General features: G+C 58.0%; 1 protein-coding gene across 3 annotated transcripts in view; it reads left to right on the top strand.

Moving 5' to 3' along the window:
• Window positions 1-21,352, top strand: part of LOC101950025 (NAC-alpha domain-containing protein 1) — a 48,100-nt gene extending 26,748 nt beyond the window's left edge. For all 3 annotated transcript variants that reach the window (XM_065582529.1, XM_065582527.1, XM_065582528.1), the window contains exons 2-9: window positions 1,121-7,780; window positions 11,635-11,928; window positions 14,193-14,281; window positions 16,415-16,498; window positions 18,526-18,672; window positions 19,437-19,568; window positions 20,546-20,668; window positions 21,171-21,352. In XM_065582529.1, coding sequence (XP_065438601.1) covers window positions 1,240-7,780; window positions 11,635-11,928; window positions 14,193-14,281; window positions 16,415-16,498; window positions 18,526-18,672; window positions 19,437-19,568; window positions 20,546-20,668; window positions 21,171-21,185 — 7,425 coding nt within the window. In that variant the 5' untranslated portion in view covers window positions 1,121-1,239 and the 3' untranslated portion in view covers window positions 21,186-21,352. The remainder of the gene's footprint in view (window positions 1-1,120; window positions 7,781-11,634; window positions 11,929-14,192; window positions 14,282-16,414; window positions 16,499-18,525; window positions 18,673-19,436; window positions 19,569-20,545; window positions 20,669-21,170) is intronic.
• Window positions 21,353-23,492: the final 2,140 nt, after the last annotated feature.

The raw sequence follows: 23,492 nt of genomic DNA, 5'->3' as shown, positions 1-23,492 counted from the left end.
GCCCAGTACTTACGTACTTGTGTATCTGACTGTCTTACACTTGTTATCACACGCTGCTGAGAGATGCTGTCTTGTGTTCACATAAACTCCAGACGTTTTAAATGGTAGCCATATTTTAGCTTGGTTTGGTTGCTAAGCAGATGCTTGTGTCAAAACTGTCCACAGTCCAGTCTGACTTCTGATCAACAGAAACCTGGTTAAAATCAGACACTAGAACTAATGAAACTGAAATCATAGGCCAAACTTTTCCGAAGGAAACACTAAACTTCAGTCTCACGCACTATTTGTGTAGTCTATACAGCAAGGAAATGAATGAAATAACATCCTCTACAGCTGGAAGTACCATCTACCCTCCGCCCGGCTGAATGGGGTTGTCCTTCAGCATTTGGGACTATCCCTACTTCGAAAAGTGACTCTGTAAATGGCACTGTTTACTCTAGAGTTCAGATCATGGGTGACCAGTGCACAAGAGGGAGATGGTGCTCTTTGAATTGCCGGTGTTGCCAACCCTTGTGGGATCTAACTGTCCAGCTGGCATTCACCCCTCATGCACCGTCACCAATGTTCTGCAGGTCAAGTCCTGCTCCCTGCTGAAGGCAGAGGTTGCCCAAGTGTAGCTGATTGGAACTTGGTTCTATTCTCCCATTGTTCACCAAGTCGACTAGCGGTTCCTTAGCCGGGCGGGTTCTGCAGAGGGTAGTGGAACAAGATCATGTCTTGTTGCCAATGGGATTGGATCTCTTGAGGTGAGAAGGGGACAGCTTGGCATAGTCCCTCTCCAGAGTAGAACAGCATTTGAGACAGGCTTTTGGGGTGGGAGGAGGTGTCCTCTCGCTAGACTCCAGTCTCCACCTCCCTGGCACTGGAACCAGGGCTGGAGTTTGTACATGGGAACCAGCAAACAAAACTGGCCACTCAAAGGCTCCAACGAAGGGCAGACCCCCATGGCTGGTGAAAAGCCAATCTGGGTTGCAATGCTTTAATCCAAGGGGTCTAGTGCCAGGCTGTGGCTCCGAGACCTTGCCTCCCTGCCAGCTCTGCGGGCTTAGCCCCCCTGTGGCATAGGGGAGTCCTGGAGCAAGTGCCAGACTCAATGTCTCTCCTTCTGCTCTCTCCCCAGATGGCTTGCGGAATGCCTCCAGCCCGTCCACCCCCAGCGGTGACTCTTCACCCCCCTCTGCCCTGACTCCACTGCAGGTCTCCCCGACAGCAGCCCCCGATTGTACCAGCCCCGTTGCCATGGACCCCACCCTCTGCAGCCCAGGTGCCCTGGCCTTCCTGCCGGCCAAAAAAGAGGACAGGCCCCAGCCGGAAGGAGCCAGCTGTGACACCGCTGTTGGTAGCTCCCCCGCTGGCCTGGCTGCGCTGAGCGAGTGCGGCCAGGTCCTGCTGGAAACGCCTCCCAAAGGCCTCCGGGAAGTGCTGAGCGTGGACATGCTGGACACCAGGATCGTGATGGGGGAGGAGACCCAGAGCATCAATGACGAGACAGACGCAGGGCTGGCGCCACACGGCTCGCTGCTGGACGCCAAGGCTCCCGCATCAGAGGCAGCTGGCACTGAAAGCCTCGTGGCCGATGCCGGAGAGGAGTCGAGTGACGAGGAAAATCCGATCCTAGAGAGCAGCTCCGAGGCTGCTGGGAAACTCTCTGCCCAGGCCACACCGGGGGAGTCTCCCTGCCCCAAAGCCAGAGACAACAGGCAAGTGTGTGTCTATCGGCCTCCTCGACCGCTGCCCTGGGAGCCCGAAGAGCCGAGCGCGGCGCTAAAGGAGAAGTTGTTTTCTCAGGGTGAAACCACGGCCGATGTGCCTTCCCCATCTCCCGTGCCTGCCAAAGATCCCCCCGATGAGCTGGCCGAGGCAGAGCCCTTGGAGTCTCCACAGGTCAAACCAGTCCTGGATTCGGACCTGTACTTCACGGCCCCGTCGACACCAATCAAAACGGTCTACTCCCACCTCAAGCACCTCCCCTACGCCAAGGACAGCCTGAGTGAGGAGCAGAGCGATCTGGACAACGAAGGGCTGTGCTCCCCGCCCACCTCTCCATCGGGGTCTTACATCACTGCCGAGGGGGGCAGCTGGGCCTCCTCCGGCACCTCCAGCACGTCCCCGTCTTGTTCTCCCAACCTGATCGCTGAGTCGGAGACCATGGAAGCCTCCACTGCTTATGGGGAATCCCTGTCGGAGCTGGAGCTTTCTGAGGAGCCGGGTCGATTTGCCAGGAGCTCCTGTCTGTCTCCTGAGCAGCTGGAGGAGGAGGAAGGTGACCTGTCTTTGGACAGACTCTCCTCTGGAAACACGGCTCTGCCTTCAGTGCCAGCAGAGGAGGAAGGGGATGGTCAGACCACGCCAGAAGAAGAGTGGGACTCTGAAATTGCTACCTCTATTGCATGGGTCCCTCACACGACAGAGCTGGAGGAGCCAGGTGAGCTGCTGCCAGCTCAGGAGAAGGACCTGCCCCAGCCAGGAGGAGACTCTGGGGATGAAATAGAGCCACTGCAAAGCCCCTTGGACAGGCAGCTCCTGAAGGTGGAAGTCTTCACCTCAGATAAAGCCGGTGCCAACCTGGGAATGGGGGATGCAGCCAAAGAGCCTCTGGAGTCCAGCCTGTTGTCCTGCTCCCCCATCCCCTTGCCAGGCCTCCAGTCAGAGTCCAGCAGCGTGTCTGGGGCAAGCGTCTCGTCGGATGCAGAGACGCCCAGCAGCCTGCAGGCCGAGACCACTGGCTCCTCGGCGGAGCTCCCATCAGACTTCACGGACAACGACCAGATGATCCCTGCCACGCTGCTGCCCTTTCGCGGGAGCCTGATCTTCGAGGCCGAGTCGCTGGAGATCACGCTGTTCCCCCAGGGGGAGTCTGTGGAGAACGACGTTGTCTACGGGGCGGAGGAAGACGACAGCACCTCTGCCTCCTTCCTGCACTCTCTGTCGGAGAACTCCATCAATGAGGGCGTGGACGAGTCCTTCGCCTACCAAGACGACACTTCCCAGTCCTCCGACTCCGCCTCGTACAACGGCGAGGCGGACGAGCAGCTGTACAGCACCGAGCAATACGCTGTGGTGACCCCCTCGGCTCAGGAAGGGGAGAAGCCGGCTGCAGAGGACTCCGAGCAGGGGGCCTCCCGCTCGGGCAGCGAGAGCGAGATGGAGACGTCGTCTGATGCCTCCGACACCGATGAGGAGTACGCGGCTTTCTCGGCTCTGGACATGGAGCTGGGCACAGTCCCCCACACAGAGGTGGAGGTTGGGTTTGAGCCGGAGGGTAACGTGGCTCACCAGGATGAACTGGAAGGAACCACAGAGGAAGAGGGGGAGGCAGAAGAGAGACAGCCACCAGCCCGAAGTGAGGGGATGCTGAAATCAGCGGCATTCGCCGAACCCAAGGCAACACCAGTGGCTGAACACAGCGACTCCGAAGACAGCCCAGGAAGTGGCAGTGTCTCGCCCGCAGGCCGCAGCTGGAGCCCCTCTCTGAAACCAGACAGCACCCCATCCCCCGGGGAATCTGCTCCGAGAGCCGAATCTGACCAGGCGGATGATTCTCCAGGGGATACGGGCTCCTCCTCAGAGAGCTCCCTAGAGCACCAGTCCTCGCTGTCGGACATGCAGGAGGCCCTGGAGAAAGGGCTCCCCAACTCAGGAGAGTGTCTGATCGCCTGCTTTGATACAGACGAGGAGACCGAGGCCTTCCCCGGGCTGGAGGTAGTCGTGGAGAATGCAGAGCCACTAAGCCAGTCGGTTACTGCCGAAGTGTGTGTGGCACCATGGAGAGGCGGGGATGGGACAGGATCTGCGATACCCTTGCCATGGAAACAGAAGCCAGCTCCCACCGAGCTCGCTGAGCCTACTGCCAGGAAAGCCGGTGATGCCTCTGTATTTGAGATGGGCACCAAGCTGAAGGAGTCTGAAGCGCACCTCCTGGAGCTCCTAGACCAGGACAGCACTTCTCTGGGAGGGAAGAGGGAAGGTCACTTCGCAGCCCGACTGGGAGCCTCCGATGACGCCAGCTTGGAACAGCCTGAAGTGGCCAGAGCTGACAGTGAGCCAGCAGGAGAGTGCTTGATCGCCTGCTTCTCCTCCTCTGACGAGGAGCTGGAGGAGGCCTCCTCTCTCGATCAAGTCAACAACAACGAGGAACAAGGGGAGCTGTCCTTGGAAGCAAGCCTGGATTCCCTGCCCCCTCTGGGACAAAATGAGATGCAGCCAAACGTGCTCTTAGACGCAGCCGGCCAGAGCGAGCCCATGTTGGCTGTGGGAGTGGATCAGCCCCAAGAGCCCCCGCTCCCACCTGGGGAGGCCGCATCCCAGAGCCTGGACCTCCACGTGATGCAGAAAGGCCTGCAGGAACTCCAGAGGAGACTAGATGGGAGCAGCCAGTTCTTCAGGCAGGAGTGCGGGGAGCTGGATGCGAGCTCAGAATCGGAGATCGAGACCTATGTGAAAAGGTACTTCAGCACTACTGAGTTCTCCCTGCTCCCTCAGGCGACAGCTGCTCCAGAGAGCACCCAACCAACCTGGGGGCAAGAAGCCCTAGGCAAGAAGCCAGCCCTGGCAATCCACCGCATCCCTGAGCCAGTCTGGCCATGCTCAGGGACAGGAGAGACCAAAGACTCCAACTCAGGAGAACCTCAACTGGACGAGAGCTGCCCTGCCTCTCCTGGCAGCTGGATGCCAGCAGAAACGAATGGCAGCACAGACCAGAATCGAGAGGAGCTCATGGCAAGCGTGGAAGAGAAGTGGCTCACGGCTGAGGCTGCAGAATCTGACTTGGAATCCAAGTTTGGTGCCTCGCCCGTCTCTGCGATGGGAGAGACCCCGCCAAAGGTGGCTGCTCAGGCTCTAGAGAGCCTGGGAGAACCAGTGGAAATGGTAACCCCGGCTCCCTGTTCCAGCACTGTCAGCCTTGACTTGCAGACCAGATCTGCCGAGGAAGCCACCGACACTTCTGTATCAGGAAGTGAGGCATGCAGCCCAACAGATTCGGTCTCTGCTCAGGTTTGCCCCCTAGGAGACCAACTTGAAATGGAATCTCCCACTGCAGCTGCTCCAGGCCAAACCCTGCCCGAACCAGGGGCTCAAGCGTTCCAGGCCCCATGTGTCTGCAGCTTGGATCCAGACTTGCCTGAGTTGAGGGACAGCAACATGAATCTACTGGAAACAGCTAGCTCTGAGTCTCCCTGGGAGCCTGAGCATGGTGCTGGAGAGGATCAAGATTCCTCTGTCTCAACAAGCTGCAGCGATAACATTGTGCTCAAAGGGGAAATGGAGAGCCCTGATGCGGAAGAAACGGCCAAGAAAACAACTGGAGACCGGCCCGGCTGTGAGGAGCTGCCTGGTGGCAAGGGGGCCTCTACCCAAGAGCAGTGGGTGGGTAGCACCCAACTTCCTCTGGAAGTGAAGGCAGCAGCAAAGGATGAGCCAGCCGCCCTGCAGCAGAGCGAGGGTCTGGGCGATGGGCCGGAAGAGGAAGCGCTCGGCTCTGAGGCTATGTCCGAAGAGGGGGTCTGCCTCACAGATGAGGAGAGGGAGGCAGAGGCTCAGCCCGAAGAGAGTTGGCGAGGAACTCCCCCGCCCAAAGGAGAGAGGGAGGTGGAGCTGGCGGAGAGTGTGGAGGCAGCTTCCGAAGGCAGCTCTTCTGCATTCAGCAATGACCTGCCCAGTGGAGACTCCCTGGAAGGCAGGCGAACACCAGGCCATGCAGCGCTCAGTCCTCCACTTCGTCTTGATGATGACAAGATGACCACTGTGGACTCTACACGGGAGGAACCCGACCAGGCCACTTCCTCCAGAGAATCTTCTCCAGAGCCACCGGACACCACACAGTCCTTCATGCACACGGATTCCAGCTTCATGGCCTCTGAGGAGAGCACGGGAGAGAGCACCAGACTAGTTGAGCCAGAATCCTCCAGGGCAGGGAGAGAACTGGGCACTCCCGAACAAGCAGAGAGCCAGTTGACAGAGCAGCAAGAGGGGGACGTTCCAACGGAGCTGAAGGAAGCAGTCCTACCACTGGAATATCTCCACATGGGCATCAGCAGCAGAGGGACTCCATCACTGCTTGTGCCCAGCCCCTCAGGGGTGTCTTCAGCAGAGCACAGCCTGGCCCCAGAACCCCCTGAACACAGTCTGGCTCTGTGTTTGCACTATTCCTCCCTGCGAGAAGCTCCACATTCCACTCGCTCAGCGCACACCAGATTAAGAGCCGACATGCCAGTGCCTAACCATCAGCAGCTGCTCTTCACGGCTTCTGAGGAGGAGATCTACATCGGCGAGCCTGCTGTTCGTGACCAGCCCCCCGCAGAGCCTGGGGACGGCTGTCCCAGCACAAGCCAGGAAGCAGAGGGTCCTGCTGAATATTCAGGGCCAACAAAAACGGGCCCTGACTCGCTGGACTCCAAAGCCGTCATTGCAGAAAGCCTGTCGGTCAGCCTTGGATTGCTTGAGCCATCTGGTGCCTTGGTGGAGAACCCTGCTGACCCTCCAGCAGCATCTCGTGAGCGGCAGCAAATCACGGCCATGTTACAAGGCTCCTTCGGGAACCTCCAGACCTCCCAGCTCAAAGTGGGGCCTCTTTGTCCTGTGAGCAGCCAGATGGTGACAGAAGCACAAAGTGTCCTTGCCAGCCTCAAGGAGCGGGTCTTGGAGAGCTCCTCGGAAGAGGCCACCCCAGACTCCTTGGGGGCCAGCAAAGCACAAGACTGGGTGGTCGAAGTTCAGCCTGAACCTGAAACACCCACTCATGAACTCGCCGCTGGCAGTGCCACCCAGCAGCCCAGCAAGGACCAGGGTGCTCGGCAGTCCTCCGAGGCCAAGTGTGCCTCAGAACAAGCACAACTGGAGAGCATCTGTGAGACGCTGCTTGCAGCGGAGGTGATGCCCAGCCCTGTGCTGCTCACTTGCTCTGTGGGCAGCAGTGAGTCCGTGACCCCTGTGCTAGAGGAACAGGATCTCTCAGCAGAGGAAGACTCTGGCCTGCACAGTGAAGGGCCCTTGGAGGAAGAGGCCATCCAGGCTTCCTCTGGAACTCCTGCCAAAGACCAGGACCAGAGGTCGCTGAGCCTGGAGGAGCCTGCCGAGCTGGGGATCTCACCTAGGGAGGAAGAGCCCTGGGAGAGCCCTGGGGAGGCAGGTGTAGATGGGGCCATGCCAGAGGCCAGCCAAGCAGGACACCTGCAGAGTCCACAGCATCCAGCAGACGGAGGTAATCAGCAAAGCCAAATCCCATTGGATGATACTGAAAGCAGCAGAGAGAATGAGACGCTTCCAACTACAGAAGCAACTGGTCCATTGATACTCCGTTCCTCTCCTTCTCCTGAGCCCTCAACAGCTTCCCTGCCAAGTGATTCCCAGCCTCCCAAGTCTCCTCCACCAGAGCCTTGCCCCATCCCCGCAGCTGCTCCTCTCCAGCCAGGTCGGCCTGCCTCTCCTGAAGCCACTGTGGAGGATGCACCTTCTCCTGAGCCCTCAGCAGTATCCCTGGCAAGTGATTCCAAGTCTCCTCCACCAGAACCCTGCCCCATCCCTGCGGCTGCTCCCCTCCAGCCAGGTCGGCCTGCCTTTCCTGAAGCTGCTGTGGAGGATGCACCTTCCCCTCCTCCTTGCTCTGAACTCATAGAAGTGCCTCCTGCTTTATCCTTCCTGCCACCTTGCTCAGAGGATCCTATCCAAGGCCAAAAAGACACCTCAGGGCTCCCCGCATCTGACACGCTCTCTGTCGCAGAGGACGCTCACGCTGAAGACCAGCCATCTCTCCTGCTGGATTCCAGGAAATATTTAGAAGGTAACGTCCCTTCTTCCCCCTCCTGCTCCCTGTATTAGGGGATGAACATCTGCTGGGAATGACCTAGTCTGCCCAGGTCAGGGAGGGTAGAAGGCAGCTGCTTCTCTAACCCTCTCCCTTACAGAACAGGCCAATATCAGTGTAGGCTTAGTGGACCTAGTGCCAGTGGTCTTGGTGGGCCCTCCGAGGATAGGCTTCTCCAACACAAACCTCCACCAGCAGTTCTGGCCTAGTCCTATGGAGACGTGTTTCTCTAAAGCACTTGGCATCTGACCTGCTCCCTTGGGAAAGTGTCACTGAGTCAGAAGAGCAGGGAGAAGCTTGCAGTGCATTTGACCAAACGTACAGCTCCTGGGGCTGAAAGAGTTTTTTCCAGCTCCCCTTGCTGCCAGCCCTTAACCTTCCCCCATACACCAACGGGACTAAACCCAAACCCTGGCCATGGGGCAAGTGTGAAGGCCCCCAGTTCTGCTCCAATATGGCTCAGGCAATGCTCTAAGGTTCTTGCCCAAGCCCTGTGTTTGGACTTAGGAATGGGACTTAGGACTCGAGCAGGCTAGACTCTCATTGCATCTTGTAACCTTCGTGTGAGCCAGGAACCACCTACCCCAAGGTAGGCATGATGTGGTTAGCACACTACTACCTCAAATGTGTCACAGGGACGGCTCCGTGGATAGCATCCTTCCCTCCAAGTTGGTACTGAACCAGCACCCATCCAAGGCGCAGGGGAAAGGGCTTGCCCGGCTGCTGGGTGCCCCTAACTGATGCTCCTCAAGACCAATATCCTGACTCCTTTGGGCCATGAAGGATCCGTGGTGCTCCTTGAAAGAATAGGTGATGGGCTAGCCAAGCTCCAATCAAATTAATCTGCAGCTTCAGCTGGGAGAGTGTCCTTGACACTCTCTCTCAGGCTGGTGCTAGTAGATGCCTCATTCCACTCCAGAGAGCTGCATTTCTGGCTATGGTGAGGGATGATGGACAATCTCAAGCATGCGTTGCAAAGGTCACTAGGTCTCAGACTGGGAGGAAGCTTCTCTCAAACAGGAACAGCTGCATTCCTCATCCAGGGGGTCCCGGACCTTGAGGCTCTTATCTCCTGCCCTGGCCATGTCCTCTCTGCCACGTCAGTGACCTCTGCAAATCTCTGAACTCCGTTAAAGTGCTGGGTGATGCTGGCATCTCCCAAAGGTGGCAGCCCTTTCTGCTTAGCCTCTTGGCTGGCAGGCAGGCCTGCTCTGCTAAAATGAACTAGGCCACTACATGAAGGAACAGCTGGAATTAGCCAATTAATCACTGCTCTTAAAGAAGCCTTCCCAAGAGGGCAGGTCTGGTGGTCCTCACAGCTGGATGCTGATGCTGTGCGTGGCAGGACAAGTTACTTATCATAGAATCACAGAAGATCAGGGTTGGAAGGGACCTCAGGAGGCATCTAGTCCAACCCCCTGCTCAAAGCAGGACCAATCCCCAACTGAATCATCCCAGCCAGGGCTTTGTCAAGCCGGGCCTTAAAAACCTCTAAGGAAGGAGATTCCATCACCTCCCTAGGTAACGCATTCTAGAGCTTCACCACCCTCCTAGTGAAAGCTTTTCCTAATATCCAACCTAGACCTCCCCCACTGCAACTTGAGACCATTATTCCTTGTTCTGTCATCTGGTACCACTGGGAACAGTCTAGATCCATCCTCTTTGAAACCCCCTTTCAGGTAGTTGAAAACAGCTATCAAATCCCTCCCTCATTCTTCTCTTCTGCCAACTAAATAATCCCAGTTCCCTCAACCTCTCCTCATAAGTCATGTGCTCCAGACCCCTAATCATTTTTGTTGCCCTCCGCTGGACTTTCCAATTTTTCTACATCCTTGTAGTGTAGGGCCCAAAACTAGACACAGTACTCCAGATGAGTCCTCACCAGTGCTGAATAGAGGGGAATGATCACATCCCTCGATCTGCTGGCAAGGCCCCTACTTATACAGCCCAAAATGCCATTCGCCTTCTTGGCAACAAGGGCACACTGTTGACTCATATCCAGCTTCTCATCCACTGTAACCCCTAGGTCCTTTTCTGCAGAACTGCTGCCTAGCCCCTCGGTCCCTAGTCTGTAACAGTGAATGGGATTCTTGTGCCCTAAGTGCAGGATTCTGCACTTGCCCTTGTTGAACCTCAGGACAAAGGGCCAGGTCTCCAGCTGCTGTTAACTGTCCTGTCTCTGATCTCAGTGGAGCTTTACCACCTCGTACCAGCTCAATGTCCACTCTTCAAACTGTCCGTGCAAGTTCCAGCTTGAGGGGTCATACCCCCGCTAGCCTGAGTAGCGCTCGTGTGCTTAAAAATAGTGTCGCCATGGGAGTGTGAGTAACACTCACACTCTAGGGCAGTGGTTCTCCATCAGGGGTCCAGGGCCCCCTGAGGGGCTATAAGCAGATTTCAGGAGGTCCACCAAGCAGGGCCGGCATTAGTCTCGCTGGGGCCCAGGACAGAAAGCCGAAGCCTCACTGCATGGGGCTGAAGCCCAGGGTTTTCAGCCCCACCACCTGAGGCTGAAGCTGAAGCCTGAGCAATGTAGCTTTGTGTGTGTGTGTGTGGGGGGGGGAGGCAGGCAATTGCCCCTGCTTGCTATCCCTGATGCCGGCCCTGGGTTTTATATGTAGAAAACCAGTTGTTATGGCACAGGTGGGCCATGGAGTTTTTATAGCAATGGGGCTGGGGGAGCGCTCAACGAGAGGTTGAGAACCCCGCTCTAGGGCACTTCACCTTTACCCTTCTGTGGGCCTGGTTAAGTTAGGCACCCCCCACCCAGACCCAGTTCCTAGGGCTGAGAGTTTGCAGGGCCTTTTATCAGCGAAGTGACCTTACCCAGTAATCTCCTTAACCTCGAACAGCTACCGACCCGCGTGCCCACGCTAAGCACCCAGTGCTCACCACTCCCAAGAAAGCAGGTGCACTTTGGCCAGTCAGGATTAGGTTGGGGGAGGGGGCTTCCCCAGTTTCCTGCACGATGTGTTTGGCAGGATGTTGCGGGCTGGCAGCTCTGAGCGCGGGCTGTATCCTGGAGTTGGTTCCCAAAAGCACTTCCTTCTGGACCCCAGTTTATAGAGTTAAACTTGAGTCCTGCTTAGCTCTACCTTACCAATCGTTTTCAACGGAAGTCCTACCAAACCGTATTCTTCACCAATCACAGCCCATTACAAAACAATTCTTGACCCCCATCAGAGCCCACCACCTTAGTTGATTTAAATCTTGCAAAATTAGTTATGCCACAGATGGAAACTATCAAAGAACCAGCCAGCGAAACAATGGAGAAGTGGGGCCCACAAAGGCAAAACAAGGGCAGTAGATTTCCCACTCACAACTATTCAGTGATTCCTTGCTAGATGGAACGCTGTCAAACCAAAGTGTTCTTTCCACAGCCTAAGCTCTGTTTTTCTCAGACGGTGGGTGCTACTAGGACAGGATCTCTCCTAACTGCCCGATATTTCATTGGTTTGATGCAATCTAGATGGAATGTGAGGATGTGACTCTCCGCGTCTTAGCCCAGGGCTGTTGCTAGCCTCATGTGGCTTGAGCTGCTAGCCCCCATGGCTACGTACTAGCTCAGTGAGAGCCACGGGTAGGTCTCCTTGAGCAGGAATTTACACCTCCTGCTTGAAAAGAGGGCTCCAGATGGATTCCCTTTGTAAGGCACTAGAAGGCTGGGGGGAGCAGGGGACTGGGAATAGGACCCCGGGTTCTGGTCCCAGTGCTGCCACTGAGAGGAGAAATGTGTCCCCATGCAGTGGGCCCCCGCTCTGGAAACACTAATCTATGTCCAAGGGGTGGGGCAGGAACCCAGCCTAATGCAATTCCTCCCTCCCCTGCAGCTTTGGAGAGCTCCGTGTCCCCGGTCCCATGCAGAGACCCCTTCCTCAGCACCCAGGATTCCCGAGGGAGGCCCCAGCTCCCGGGGAACAAAGACGCCAGAGGGAGGGGTTCCGCCTCCGCAGAAGAGAGGCGAGCCCACCGCGGCTCCATCCAGTCGGAATCGAGCTCTTCCAGCGAGAGCGAGCTGCCCTACCGCTGCCCGGAGATCGAGAGCCTGCGCGAGGCGGCTGGCATGGCCTTGCTGGAGGACAAGCCGCTGGTGGGGCAGAGAAGCTGTGAAGTTAACCATAAAGGTACAGGTGTTGCGGGTGGGAGGAAGGGGAACGGCCTCCTCCCCAACCCTACTGAGCTCCATGCAGCCTCTCCTGTTCGAACGCCCTCTGCTAGTTCACCGGAGCACAGCAGCTCTCCTGCGGCAGGCGGGTGTCTCTGCAGAACCTCTGGGGAAAGCACCCTACAAATCCTCCACTGCTCATCAGCATGGTTCCACTGATCTCAATGGAGCTCTTCTGACCTCCTCCAGCCAGACCCCTGGCCCTGGGACTGCGGGGTACCACAGCCAGCCTCGAGGTGTAACAGTGCCAGGCTCCGTCCCAGGGGGCAGGGCGGGGCAGGACGGGCAATGGCGCTTGCCCTAGGAGCTGGCTTGTGGATGCCTGCAAAGCAGGAAGGCTGATCTAATCCTTGTCTCCCGGCCAAACGGCAGAGCCACATTGGGCTCCTGTAATAGCTGCCGGATAGCATCTGACCGGGCTCTAATGGGGCTGCGTGCCCGGCGCGGCCTCCTGCATTGTACGGCTGAGTGTGTGCCGCGGGGCGGGGGAGGGGTGCTCCAGCTGGAGCTCTTGCAAAGCAAACCCTCTTGAGTGCGGCTAACAAAGGAGAGCGGCTTGGCTGGCTGCGCTGCCCTCCGGACCAGCTGCACGGTGGGGCTTTCAAAGCTTTCCATTTCCCCTCTTACGCAAACAGGCCCGTTCCTTGTCCAGCGGGAACTGAAACACACGGGGGGAGGGGAAGGAAGTGTTGCTGGATTCAGAGCTTCTCACCATGCGATTCCCAGCACTGACTTGGAGGCCCAGATAAAACCTAGGTCTGCATCACTAGCCCTTCCCAGTCCCACACCATGGGCTCCCTGGGCCTGGGGCCTATGCCGAGGAGCCGATCTCTGCTCGGACCGGGATGCTAAATCCCTGAGGGGTGAGTGGGGTTCTAGGCCCCAGTTCACGATGGTGCAATATTAAAGCAAATGAGGGTGGATGTGGCTGTGCCCCTACCTAGCATGGGGCATGTACCCAGCTTCCCGTCCCACTCCGTGCTGGGGGGGGGGGCCCTGCCAGCCCCACAAAGGACACCACCAGTGCAGGAAGTAACCAAAAGCTGGGGCAGAGGCCCAGTGTGGGTGGGAGGCTGCAGGGTTTCACAGCCCTGCAGCTCTGAGCAGCAGCTCCCCCCCCGACCCCCCTCAGTGAAGAGGATGGTGGCTGAGAATTGAGAAGGCATCTTGGGCATCAAATGTGGTGAGCCTGGGTGTGGCAGGAGACCCTTGGGGCCCTCCCTGGCCAGGACGGCTCCTGTAGCATCATCCCGGGTCCTAGGCTTAGGTCTTGCCCAGAGCAGCTCTCGGTGCTTTGGCATGTCCAGGAACCCGTCTGTCTGTCAGTGACTCACTGGGGCAGGGTGCTCTTGCCTCTGGGTTGGCAAACCAAGGCCTTGACGTGCCATTCCGCTGGCTAGAGCCCCAGCTTAGCAACACGGCCATAGCATAGCATAGCCCAAGGTCACTGATGGAGCCAGGAAACCACTCAAGTGTCTAGGGCCCCATCTGTGAAGTCACATGGCCTCCCTCAATGAGGGGCGCAAAGCACTCTGGGTAGCAAAGGTCCCAGGAGCAGGGTTCTCTCTTGGTAACTTTGAGCAAACGCCAATCTGAGGAGTCCCAGTACTTGAGCGATGTGGAATGTCTCCGTTGGAGACGGGTGACAATGAGCTAATGCTGCTGGTAAATAGGTGCCCCTTCCATCCCAGAGGTGGCTGCATTTCACTGCTAAAGCAGTCGGGATCCACCGGAGATGGAAAGGGCTGTGTAAATGCAAGACAGACAACACAGCCCATGAACAGGACACAGGGCTGGTTCTTAGGAACAGAGCACAGGTCTCCTGGCTCTGCCACTGACCCACTGGGTGACCTTGAGTGTGTCCCTTCCCCTCCCACTTGTCCAGCTTGGCCATAAGGCTACATATGTCCAGCACCTAGGGACAAGTCCCTCTTGGAACGGAGCCAGGTGCATCCCACCCACTGTGTCCTGCATTCCTGCCCCTTGGATGCCCCCGCACCTCCTGCCGAGCAATGGTTTCAGGGCCGCTGTCGAAAGGGAAGCAGTGTTGTGGCCTCAACCTGGGAAAGAATTTACATGTGCAACTGGCCTTTCCCGCGGCCATCGGGGCTGAGACTCGGTGCCGGGGGGGACGGGACTGAGTGTCCTCGCCCCCGTCACTAGGATGGGTTAGATGGTTGAGGGGCTCCAGCCGTGGCACTCATGGTCTCCTCTCCCTCCCAGGCTCTTGTAATGACTCGGAGAGCAACGATGAGTCTATTCCGGAGCTGGAGGAGCCGGACATCTCCGAACCCCGGACAGCTCAGACTCAGGTACGGGGCTGCCCGGGGAGAGGCCCACACAGCCTGAGGCTCCCGGCGCAGGGGCTGGGCACAGTAAATGACTGAACTAGCCTGACTAATCTGCTCCCTTGGGGGGGGCCCTCTGCTCCCCAGCCCCCTGCTGGGAAAGGGGAGGCCTGGGGTACAGGACAGTAGTGACTTGGCAGCCGACAGGCCCAGCTCTGGGGAAAAACCGGCCTCAGGCGATGGGATTGTGAAGCCCAAGTACATGGCATCCAAGAAAGAGCACCCCCCCCCCCCAAATCCATGGCAAGGGGTTGTGACCAGATCTCCGCATCAGGCCCACCCCAGCTATATAACTAGATGGGAGGCGGAGTGTCGTATTGCTCCCTCTGCCTGGATAAATCTGGGGCAGGGTGCCAGGGCTTACCAATGGGTGACTCCACCCCCCATTGGTATCGAGCACCCTTCTGAAGCGAGGAGACCTTGGAAGGTGGCCTCTGTAGCCCTGGAACTCCTCTTCCTACAGCTCCCAGAGTCACCAGGTGTCCCTGGACTGGGAGCTGTCCCTAGCTGTGCCCTGTGATCCCTGCCGTGATCTGGCTGCAGGATGGCCCTTGGAGATGGTATCCTTGTCCCTGGCCTGGAGACACTTTGGGGCAGTGTCTGACAGTGCTCCAGTGTCATCCCCAGACTTATCTTCTCTTCCCCCCCGCCCACATTCATGGCAATGCAGAAGGACAATGAGCCACATCTGGCTTCCTCCCCTCTCCCTCCAATGCCGCTCTGCTCCAGGAGAGGAGTACGTCCAGTGGGCAGCTTCCCCCCGTGTGAATCGATTGGGGGTCCTGGCTCGGATCAGCTGGGCTGGGGAGATCCTGCTCTCCAGGGCGTGGGGCCCGAGGTGCAGGCAGAAACAGTGGCATGAGGCGGTATCTGCAAGTGGGGCAGGCTTAGCTGGAGCCCAGCAGGGTGGTGGTGGCCTGAGGGAGACGCAGGTTCACTCTGAGCTAGAGAACAGGGCTGCAGCCGAGCCAACAGCCACACCTGCCGCTTCTCTCCAAGCGCTACGTGCAACCCAAACAGCCATCCTGCAGCAGGAACCGCATCTGCCCCTCTGCGTGTGACACAGCCGAACTGTCTCCTCCACCTCAGGGTGGGGCTCCAGACTGGTCTGGGGGCAGTGCTGGCTGCCAGGAGGAAAGTGCCTGAGGGAAGCTCTCCTGGTGCAATTCGTAGCTGGAGGGTGGGTCTGAGAACCAGCCTAAGGCACCGGGCATGTGCTTTGTGCCTTACAGTGATCTGCAAACAGGGGCGGCTCTGTTTTTTGCCGCCCCAAGCATGGCAGTCAGGCGGCCTTCGGCAGTCTGCTGGTCATGCGGATTCGGTGGCGTTTCTGCAGGTGATCTGCCAGTCCTGTGCCTTCGGCGTACCCGCCGTCGAAGCTGCGGGACCAGCAGACCTCTCACAGGCATGCCGCCAAAGGCTGCCTGACTGCCGCCCTCACGGCGACCGGCACGCCACCCCCCGTGGCTTACCGCCCCAGGCACGCGCTCAGTGCGCTGGTGCCTGGAGCTGCCCGTCTGCAAACCCTGCACCATCTCCCCAGCTAACAGCACTGAGGGCAGGGCAGGGATAAGCTGCTGTCGCTCTTCCTGTGGTGGCTTTAGACCGACATCTCTGCCAGAGCCTTCCCAGAATGCCTGAGACAAACAGGGGGTGGGGGGGTGCCTATCACGCCTGTCTCTGGGGAGGGGCATAAGAAGGCAAATGACATTTGAGGCCATTCCTACCTGCCCTGAGACGGGAGAACTTGGGATGCTAGCACAGTGTCCAGTACGTTTGTATGGCACTCTGATCCCATGGGGACTGCAACACACACACCCAGTCTGGGTCTAGCCCAGACTCTCTGGCTTTGGGGCAAATGGTTTAATTTGTGCCTGTTTCCCCCGCCGGACACGCCATCCGGGGGGTGAACATTCAGGCCGAAAGAGCCTGGCGCTCTGCTGAAGGGGCTGGATTCTGGCACCGCTCCAGCCTCCCTCATTCCAGTCTGGCTGTGGCCAGATGCTCGGCTGTCCTGGCCCCTGCGCATGGCTCCATTCTTCCCTCTAGATGCCGGGACATGAGGGAGCCACTGTTACAGGCGCTTGTGTTTTGCAGGCACAGCTAACGCACTCGCTGAGCACCGGGGAGGAAACCATCAGCAAAGCCAAGCAGAGCCGGAGCGAGAAGAAAGCCAGAAAGGTCAGTGTGCCGGGAGGGGAACATGGGGTTGCTGCACCTTGCTCAAGGGAAGGGGCCAGCTGGGACAGCCCCTCTGGTCTGGCTCCCTGGGTGAGCTCCTGCTGTGATATTCGGAGCTGGAGTGCGGGAGGGAGGCCTCGGACTGCAGGCTCCTGGCAATGCCTGTCCAAAGCCACGTTGGGTCTCTGAACAGGACTCGTTCTGTGCCAGGGCAGGGCCTCTAGGGGCAGGGGCTGGGAGTTGGTGGCTTTACTGTGCTGCCAACAGGGCCCCACTGGGGGCTGGAGGAGCGGGTGGAAGCTCTGACCTGGGCCAGGCCTGCATCAGATACATTTCCATCTGCCTGGGTGGTGACTCAGCTTGGAGCAGCCAATACAGTGTCCAGTGTAGCAGCTCCTGCGAGGGCAAAGAATGATCAAAACACAGACTGACCCCGGGTTCGAGATCCACCTTAACCCTCGAACGGCCCAGCACGACTCCTCCAAGAGCCCCTCGAGCGCAGCTAGTCCTCGCGCTCCATCTGCAGGGACAGCAGCTGGGTGGAGAGAGACTGGGACTGGCTGGAGCAAGCGTGTGGGGAACCTTTAAACACAAGGCCAGGCCATGGGCTGGATGGTGAACCAGGGCCTCCTGGGGAGCAGGAACAGTCCCACCCCTTCAGCCACGTGAGGGCACAAGGGGCTGTGGAGCTGAGTGGGAGGCAGAAACAGGGAGCCCTTGTGGCGGAGATGAGACCCAGCCAGGCTGGCTGACTAGCCACCGGTTTGAGGGGGGATTAGGGGCTGGATAAGCCCGTCTGTGTTCGTCACTGGCTCTGGAGATTAGCCCCGATTAAAGCACCTCTGACCTGGAACAAGGCTCTGCGGCAGGTGGCTTTGCTGGGTCTGCCCAGGGAGTGTCTGGGTCGCCTCTGGCACCATTCCCCAGCGACAGGACGGCTCAGGATGCTGCTGGAGAGAGCACAGGGGTCAGGGTGGAGGCGGCAAGGGGTGGGCTGGGCTCCCAAGGAGCCTGTGGACTCCCAGGGCTCCGGCTTGTGCTGCCTGGCCAGGCCTGTCATCCCTGCTGCTCCCAGCCCTCCTGCAGCTGCACGGCCCAAACCCAGGTCTCCTCTGGCAGCACCTGCTCTCCTATCAGCCCGCTGGGCCGATTCCCAAGGGGGATCTGGGGGGCTGGAGCATGTGACTGGGGGTGGCTCCATTAACACCTTGTACAACTACTTGTGTGTCCTGTCCACACAGCCCCAACTAGCCCTGTCCTGCTATCCCCAAACTCCTCTGGACTGGGTGGGAGTCAGGGCTAACCTACCACTGCACAGAAGGGCTCTGGACTGTCTGGATGGCCGGCCTTGCTGTACAGGGCGCTTCCCAATGTCACGTCACAGCAACTCGGGATGGGGAACGCTCACTGGGCTACCTGCCCCTCTCCCTGCCAGGGCAGGGTCACATGCCTACTTCTCCCCAGCCTGGCTTGTAAAATCCCTGTGGGGCAAGGAAGTGGCACCGGGCATAATGCAAGTCAGAGGCGGGGGGTTCTCTGGCAGGGCAGAGCTCACGTGGGAGATGGGAGACTGGCCCTGTGACGGTTAGCTGTGGGTGTCTCCTGCCACCCATCAATGGCCCATTCCAGCACAACATCCCCCCTCTCCTGGTCTGTGCGACATGAGTCTAGCATCTCCAAGGAGCAGACCCAGGAATGGGCCAGCAAGCGCTGCCCATGGATTTCCCCGGCCTGTGCTGCCCCAGACAACCCGACCCGCACTCTGAGATGGAGGCCATCCAGCATCCCTGGAGACCCTGCTGATCAGAGACGAAACCAATGGCCAGCCAGCCGTGGTGACTGTCCTGGCATCAGCACTTCCATTGCGCCAGCCAAAGGCCTCAGACAGGTCACCGCACAAAGACTGAAGGCCGTTCCGGTGCCTTTGTCCATGAGGCTTTGTTCCAGGGTCCCCGTTCCGTCGCTCCAGCTGTGGTGGCTGGTGCTGCCTGAGGCCACTGTAACGTGTCCGTCCGTCTCCCCTGCAGGCCATGTCCAAGCTGGGGCTGCGTCAGATTCACGGCGTCACCAGGATCACGATCCGGAAGTCCAAGAACATCCTGTTTGTGATAACCAAGCCGGACGTGTTCAAGAGCCCGGCTTCCGACATCTACATAGTGTTTGGCGAGGCCAAGGTGAGGCTCTGCAGGGCTGGGGGCACCCCGACCCCTCTGCTGTATGTGTCCTGGGACTCCAGTGCTCGGCAGGTGCCCTGCTGTATTTCACCTGCCACTGCATCGTGGCCCAGTGCTAGCCGCTTACCCAGGCGGGCAAAGCCTGACTTCGAGCTGGTGAGGGACTCCCATGAGCCACCGCTCGCGTCCTGCTGGGAGGCCTGGAATCTGACTGTCTCTTGCTGGCCAGAGTCTAGCACCTGGTATAAACAGGAGCCCTGACTAGCCGCCACTCGGGGCTTGGCACTAGCCTGGCCATCAATCACTCACTCCCAGCCCCAATGGGGCTGTTCTCTGAGAGCTGTAGAGAAGGAAAACTGGGTCAGCACCTGCCACCCAGCTCCTGCATGACAGGGTCCTCGCTAGTACAGTGCATTGCTCAGTCTAGGCTTAGACCACCCGTGGACTCCCCCTCCTCTAGGAGATGAGTCTGGGCACAGGAGTGTCTTCCTGCTGCGACCCCCCCCCCTGCCCCAAACAACTCTTCTCTCCTTGCCTGGTCTGCACCATGGGGCTCCTGGGGGCACTGGTGCACAGCTGGTGCTCCCCATGACCTACCCTCATCCATGTCCTCAGAGCTGGGGGCAGGCAAGGAGCTCCCCTCTACTTCAGACAGGTTCCCCCTGCTCTCACTCCACCCAGCCCTTCGTACAGCTGGCAAATCGCTAGCCTACTCCCTGGAGTCTCCGCCGGCCTCCCCTCCTGACTCGGGTCTGTCCCTGCAGATCGAAGACCTGTCGCAGCAGGTGCACAAGGCAGCCGCGGAGAAGTTCAAGGTGCCGATGGAGCACTCGCCTTTGATCACGGAAACGGCCCCGGCCCTCACGATCAAAGAGGAGAGCGAGGAAGAGGAGGAGGTAAGGGCTGGAGGAAGGAAGCTGGGGGCAGTAGCAGTCTGGTTCCACAACACTCCCTGGGTGCCAGCTTCAGCACTGAGAGTCAGGCTGGGGGTGGAAGGCAGAAGAGATTTAGCTGGTGACACCTCGTCCCCCTCCAGGGTCCTCGGGTGTAGCCAGTACAGCAGAGCTCCTGGGCCTTCCCTTGGGCAGGTGACTGCTGCAACACCGCCTGCTGTCAGTCCATTGTCTGGTCCTGGACGCCGCCCCATCCCTAGTGCCCAGCGACGAGCTGCTGGGCCCAGCCTACATGTTCCTGAGGTTAGGAGGAGACGTGAACCAACCACAAGGGAGAGAACTCTTGTGCCAGTCTTCATGGTAAACCACTGGAGGCTCATTCAGCCGGACACTGTCGGCACGCTACTGTCTGTCCTTGCCCTGCCTGGGTGCTGGAAGCTATCCCAGTTTCCTAGGTAGCTAGCTTCCTTCCTGTCCTTTAGAGCAGCGGGGGGGGAGAAAGTAGCCTAGTCTCTACCTGGGCAGGAGATAGCCCTAACTGGTCAGTGCAGACTGGTGCATTGTCAGGGATCAGTGGGAAGAAGGCAGGATGCCGCATTAGCCGCTAGGGAGCAGCAGTGAGTGCTATAGTGCACCCCAGGGTATGAAGACAGGACTCTACTCTCTAGAGGTAAGATCGCTCTCCTACAGCTGCGTAGCTGTGCCTAAGGCCAGACCTGGAGGCAGAAAGGTAGCCAAGGAGTGGGCTTGGCTAGCTCGGTCTGGCTTGAGAGGACAGACCTGGGCAGTGGCCAACCCTTGTCCAGGGCAGGTCTGTCCAAGTGACCAGCAGGATGAAGTGGTAACGCTCCTGCCTTTGGAGCCAATTCCTCTTCTCCCTCCCCTTCCAAATGCATTTGGTGCTGGGGTGTGAGCAGGGTCTGGGGGTGGCACTGTGCCCCCTCCCTGTCTGGAGCATGATTTCCTCCTCCCCTCCCCAGGTTGATGAGACTGGCCTGGAGGTGAGAGATATCGAGCTGGTGATGGCCCAGGCCAACGTGTCGCGTCCCAAAGCCGTGCGGGCGCTCAGACACAACAACAACGATATAGTCAACGCCATCATGGTAAGAGCACTGTGCCTGGCCGCCTGCCATACGATCCTGCCCTGCTGGTGCAGATGCAGTCATAGACTAGCTTCCATCTGAGGAAGCAATGCCCCAACTTCAGAGGGGGAAACTGAGGCAGAGAGGCAAGTCTCCCAAGAAGGCAGTAGCTGGCCAAGCCAGGATTAGAACTTGGGACCTCCTACTTCTGTGCTCTGCTTGAACTACTAAACCTCCCCTGCCTAGAGAAGCTCTGTTCATGAGCAGAAGGCTTGTAGGGGGAGGTACTGCTAAGGCCAGGCCAAGATCTGATTAATAGGGGCCTTCCACCTCCCACCAGGGGCCCTTTCACCTTCCAGCCAGGTGTCCCCCAGGCCTTGTCCTGTGTAATGATGCTGAAAACAGGTGACTTAAAGCATAAAAGCACTAAGCAAGGGCCTTCCTGTAGAGATGCCAGAGAACCTCTTGTGCTCCCCTCCTTGTACCCTGCAGTCCCCATCTAACTCTCGGCTCTCTCCTACAGGAGCTGACCATGTAGCTGCTGGCCCGGATGTGCAAACAGACCCACCCCCTCTGTATAGATGCACAGTTACTCCTATACAGTACAGCTGGTATTAAATACTCTCTAGAACTGCAAATATTCCTACTAGTCTACATCTCTCATGCTGCTCAATAAAACGGCCTCATGTATTCACTTGAAACGCACACTGGTTTGGTCTCCTTTCTTCTCCCTTGATCTAGGCCACACAGGAGCAGGCAGGGTGGGGGCAGGGCTGCAGGGCCCCTGTGGCTGAAGCTCCAGTTTAGCTGGGTGGAAGCTGGAAAGGAGGGCAGGGCAGGGCCTGTCTACACTGCAGCTGGGACCAGTCCTCCCAATCTGGCAAGCAGGGCAGGTGCTAGTTCGGCTCAAGCTCGAATAGCAGAGTGGATGCTGGGGCTGGGCTCAGACCCAGGAGCTCAGCCAGGCTTGTATTCAGGGGGCTAGGCACTCCTTCTGCCATGGCCAGACTAGCGTGAGAGGCACTAGCACGTGTCTCCCTGGGCTGCAGTGTGGATATACCTGGCTCATTCTGCTGAGTGCCAAGAGGGCAGGGCTGGGCTTATAGAATCAGAAGATCAGGGTTGGAAGGGACCTCAGGTCATCTAATCCAACCCGCTGCTCAAAGAAGGACTAACCCTAACTCAGTCATCCCAGCCAGGGCTTTGTCAAGCCTGACCTTAAACTCCTAGGGAAGTGGTGGAATCTCCTTCCTTAGGTAACCCATTCCAGTGCTTCACCACCCTCCGCATGAAATAGTTTTTCCTAATATCCAACCTAGACCTCCCTCACTGCAACTTGAGACCATTGCTCCTTGTTCTGTCATCTGCCACCACTGAGAACAGCCGAGCTCCATCCTCTTTGGAACCCCCCTTCAGGTAGTTGAAGGCTGCTATCAAATCCCCTCTCACTCTTCTTTTCTCCACACTAAATAAACCCAGTTCCCTCAGCCTCTCCTCAGAAGTCATGTGCCCCAGCCCCCTGATCATTTTCATTGCCCTCCACTGGACTCTCCAATTTCTCACATCCTTTCTGTAGTGGGGGCCCTACAACTAGATGTAATACTCCAGCTGTGGCCTCACCAGTGCCAAGTAGAGGGGAATAATCACTTCCCTCGATCTGCTGGCAATGCTCCTACTAATACAGCCCAATATGCTGTTGGCCTTCTTGGCAACAAGGGCACACTGCTGACTCATATCCAGCTTTTCGTCCACTGTAATCCCCAGGTCCTTTTCTGCAGCGCTGCTGAGCCAGTCAGTCCCCACCTTGTAGCAATGCATGGGATTCTTCTGTCCTAAGTGCAGGACTCTGCGCTTGCCTTGTTGAACCTCATCAGAGTTCTTCTGGCCCAATTTGTCTAGGTCACACTGGAGGGCAGCGATAGGGTCCAGAGTATCTACCTCTCCCTCCAGCTTAGTGTCAGCTGTGAACTTGCTGAGGGTGAAATCATCCCCCTCATCTAGATCATTAATGAAGCTGTTGAACAAAACCAGTCCCAGGACTGACCCCTGGGGCACTCGACTTGATACCAGCTGCCAACTAGCCATTGAGCTGTTGATCACTGCCCAATGACCTAGCCAGCTTTCTATCCACCTTATAGTCCATTCATCCAATTAATACATTTTTAACTTGCTGGCACGAATACTATGGGAGATGTCTCTCAAGCTTTGCTTAAGTTAAGATATATCCTCTCCACTGCTTTCCCGATAGCCACGGAGCCAGTTATTTCCTCATAGACGGCAATCAGGTTGGTCAGGCATGACGTGCCCTTGGTGAATCCATGTTGATGGTTCCTGATCACCTTCCTGTCCTCCAAGTGTTTCAACATGGATTCCTTGAGAACCTGCACCACGGCTTTTCCAGGGACTGAGGTGAAGCTGATGGGTCTGTAGGTCCCCAGATTCTCCTTCTTCCCTTGTTTTGAAGATGGGCACTACGTTAGCCTTTTTCCGATCATCCAGGACCCCCCTTGATTATCTTTGAAAGCTCCTGGCAATGGCCAATGGCTCCGCAATCACATCAGCCACCTTCCCTTCCCAGGTAAGGGAGGGGCCTCAGCCAGCACCCATGGGTGGGGTAGGGGTGCCAACTTTCTAATCACACAAAACCAAATGCCCCTGCCCCACCTTCTCCAAGGCCCTGCCCTCACTTGCTCTTACTAGGCTGAGGCAGGGGGTTGGGGTGCAAGGGCTCCAGCTGGCAGTGCAGGCTGTGGGGTGGGGCCAGGGATGAGGGGTTTGGAGTGAGGGAGGGGGCTCTGGCCTGGGGCTGCTGGGAAGAGGGGTATAGGCTCTGGATGCAGGCTGT

This window comes from Chrysemys picta, chromosome 2 (assembly GCF_011386835.1).
Source record: "Chrysemys picta bellii isolate R12L10 chromosome 2, ASM1138683v2, whole genome shotgun sequence".
Taxonomy (NCBI): domain Eukaryota; kingdom Metazoa; phylum Chordata; order Testudines; family Emydidae; genus Chrysemys; species Chrysemys picta.
Note: the sequence above shows the minus strand (reverse complement) of the source record. Positions and strands in the feature narration are given on the sequence as shown.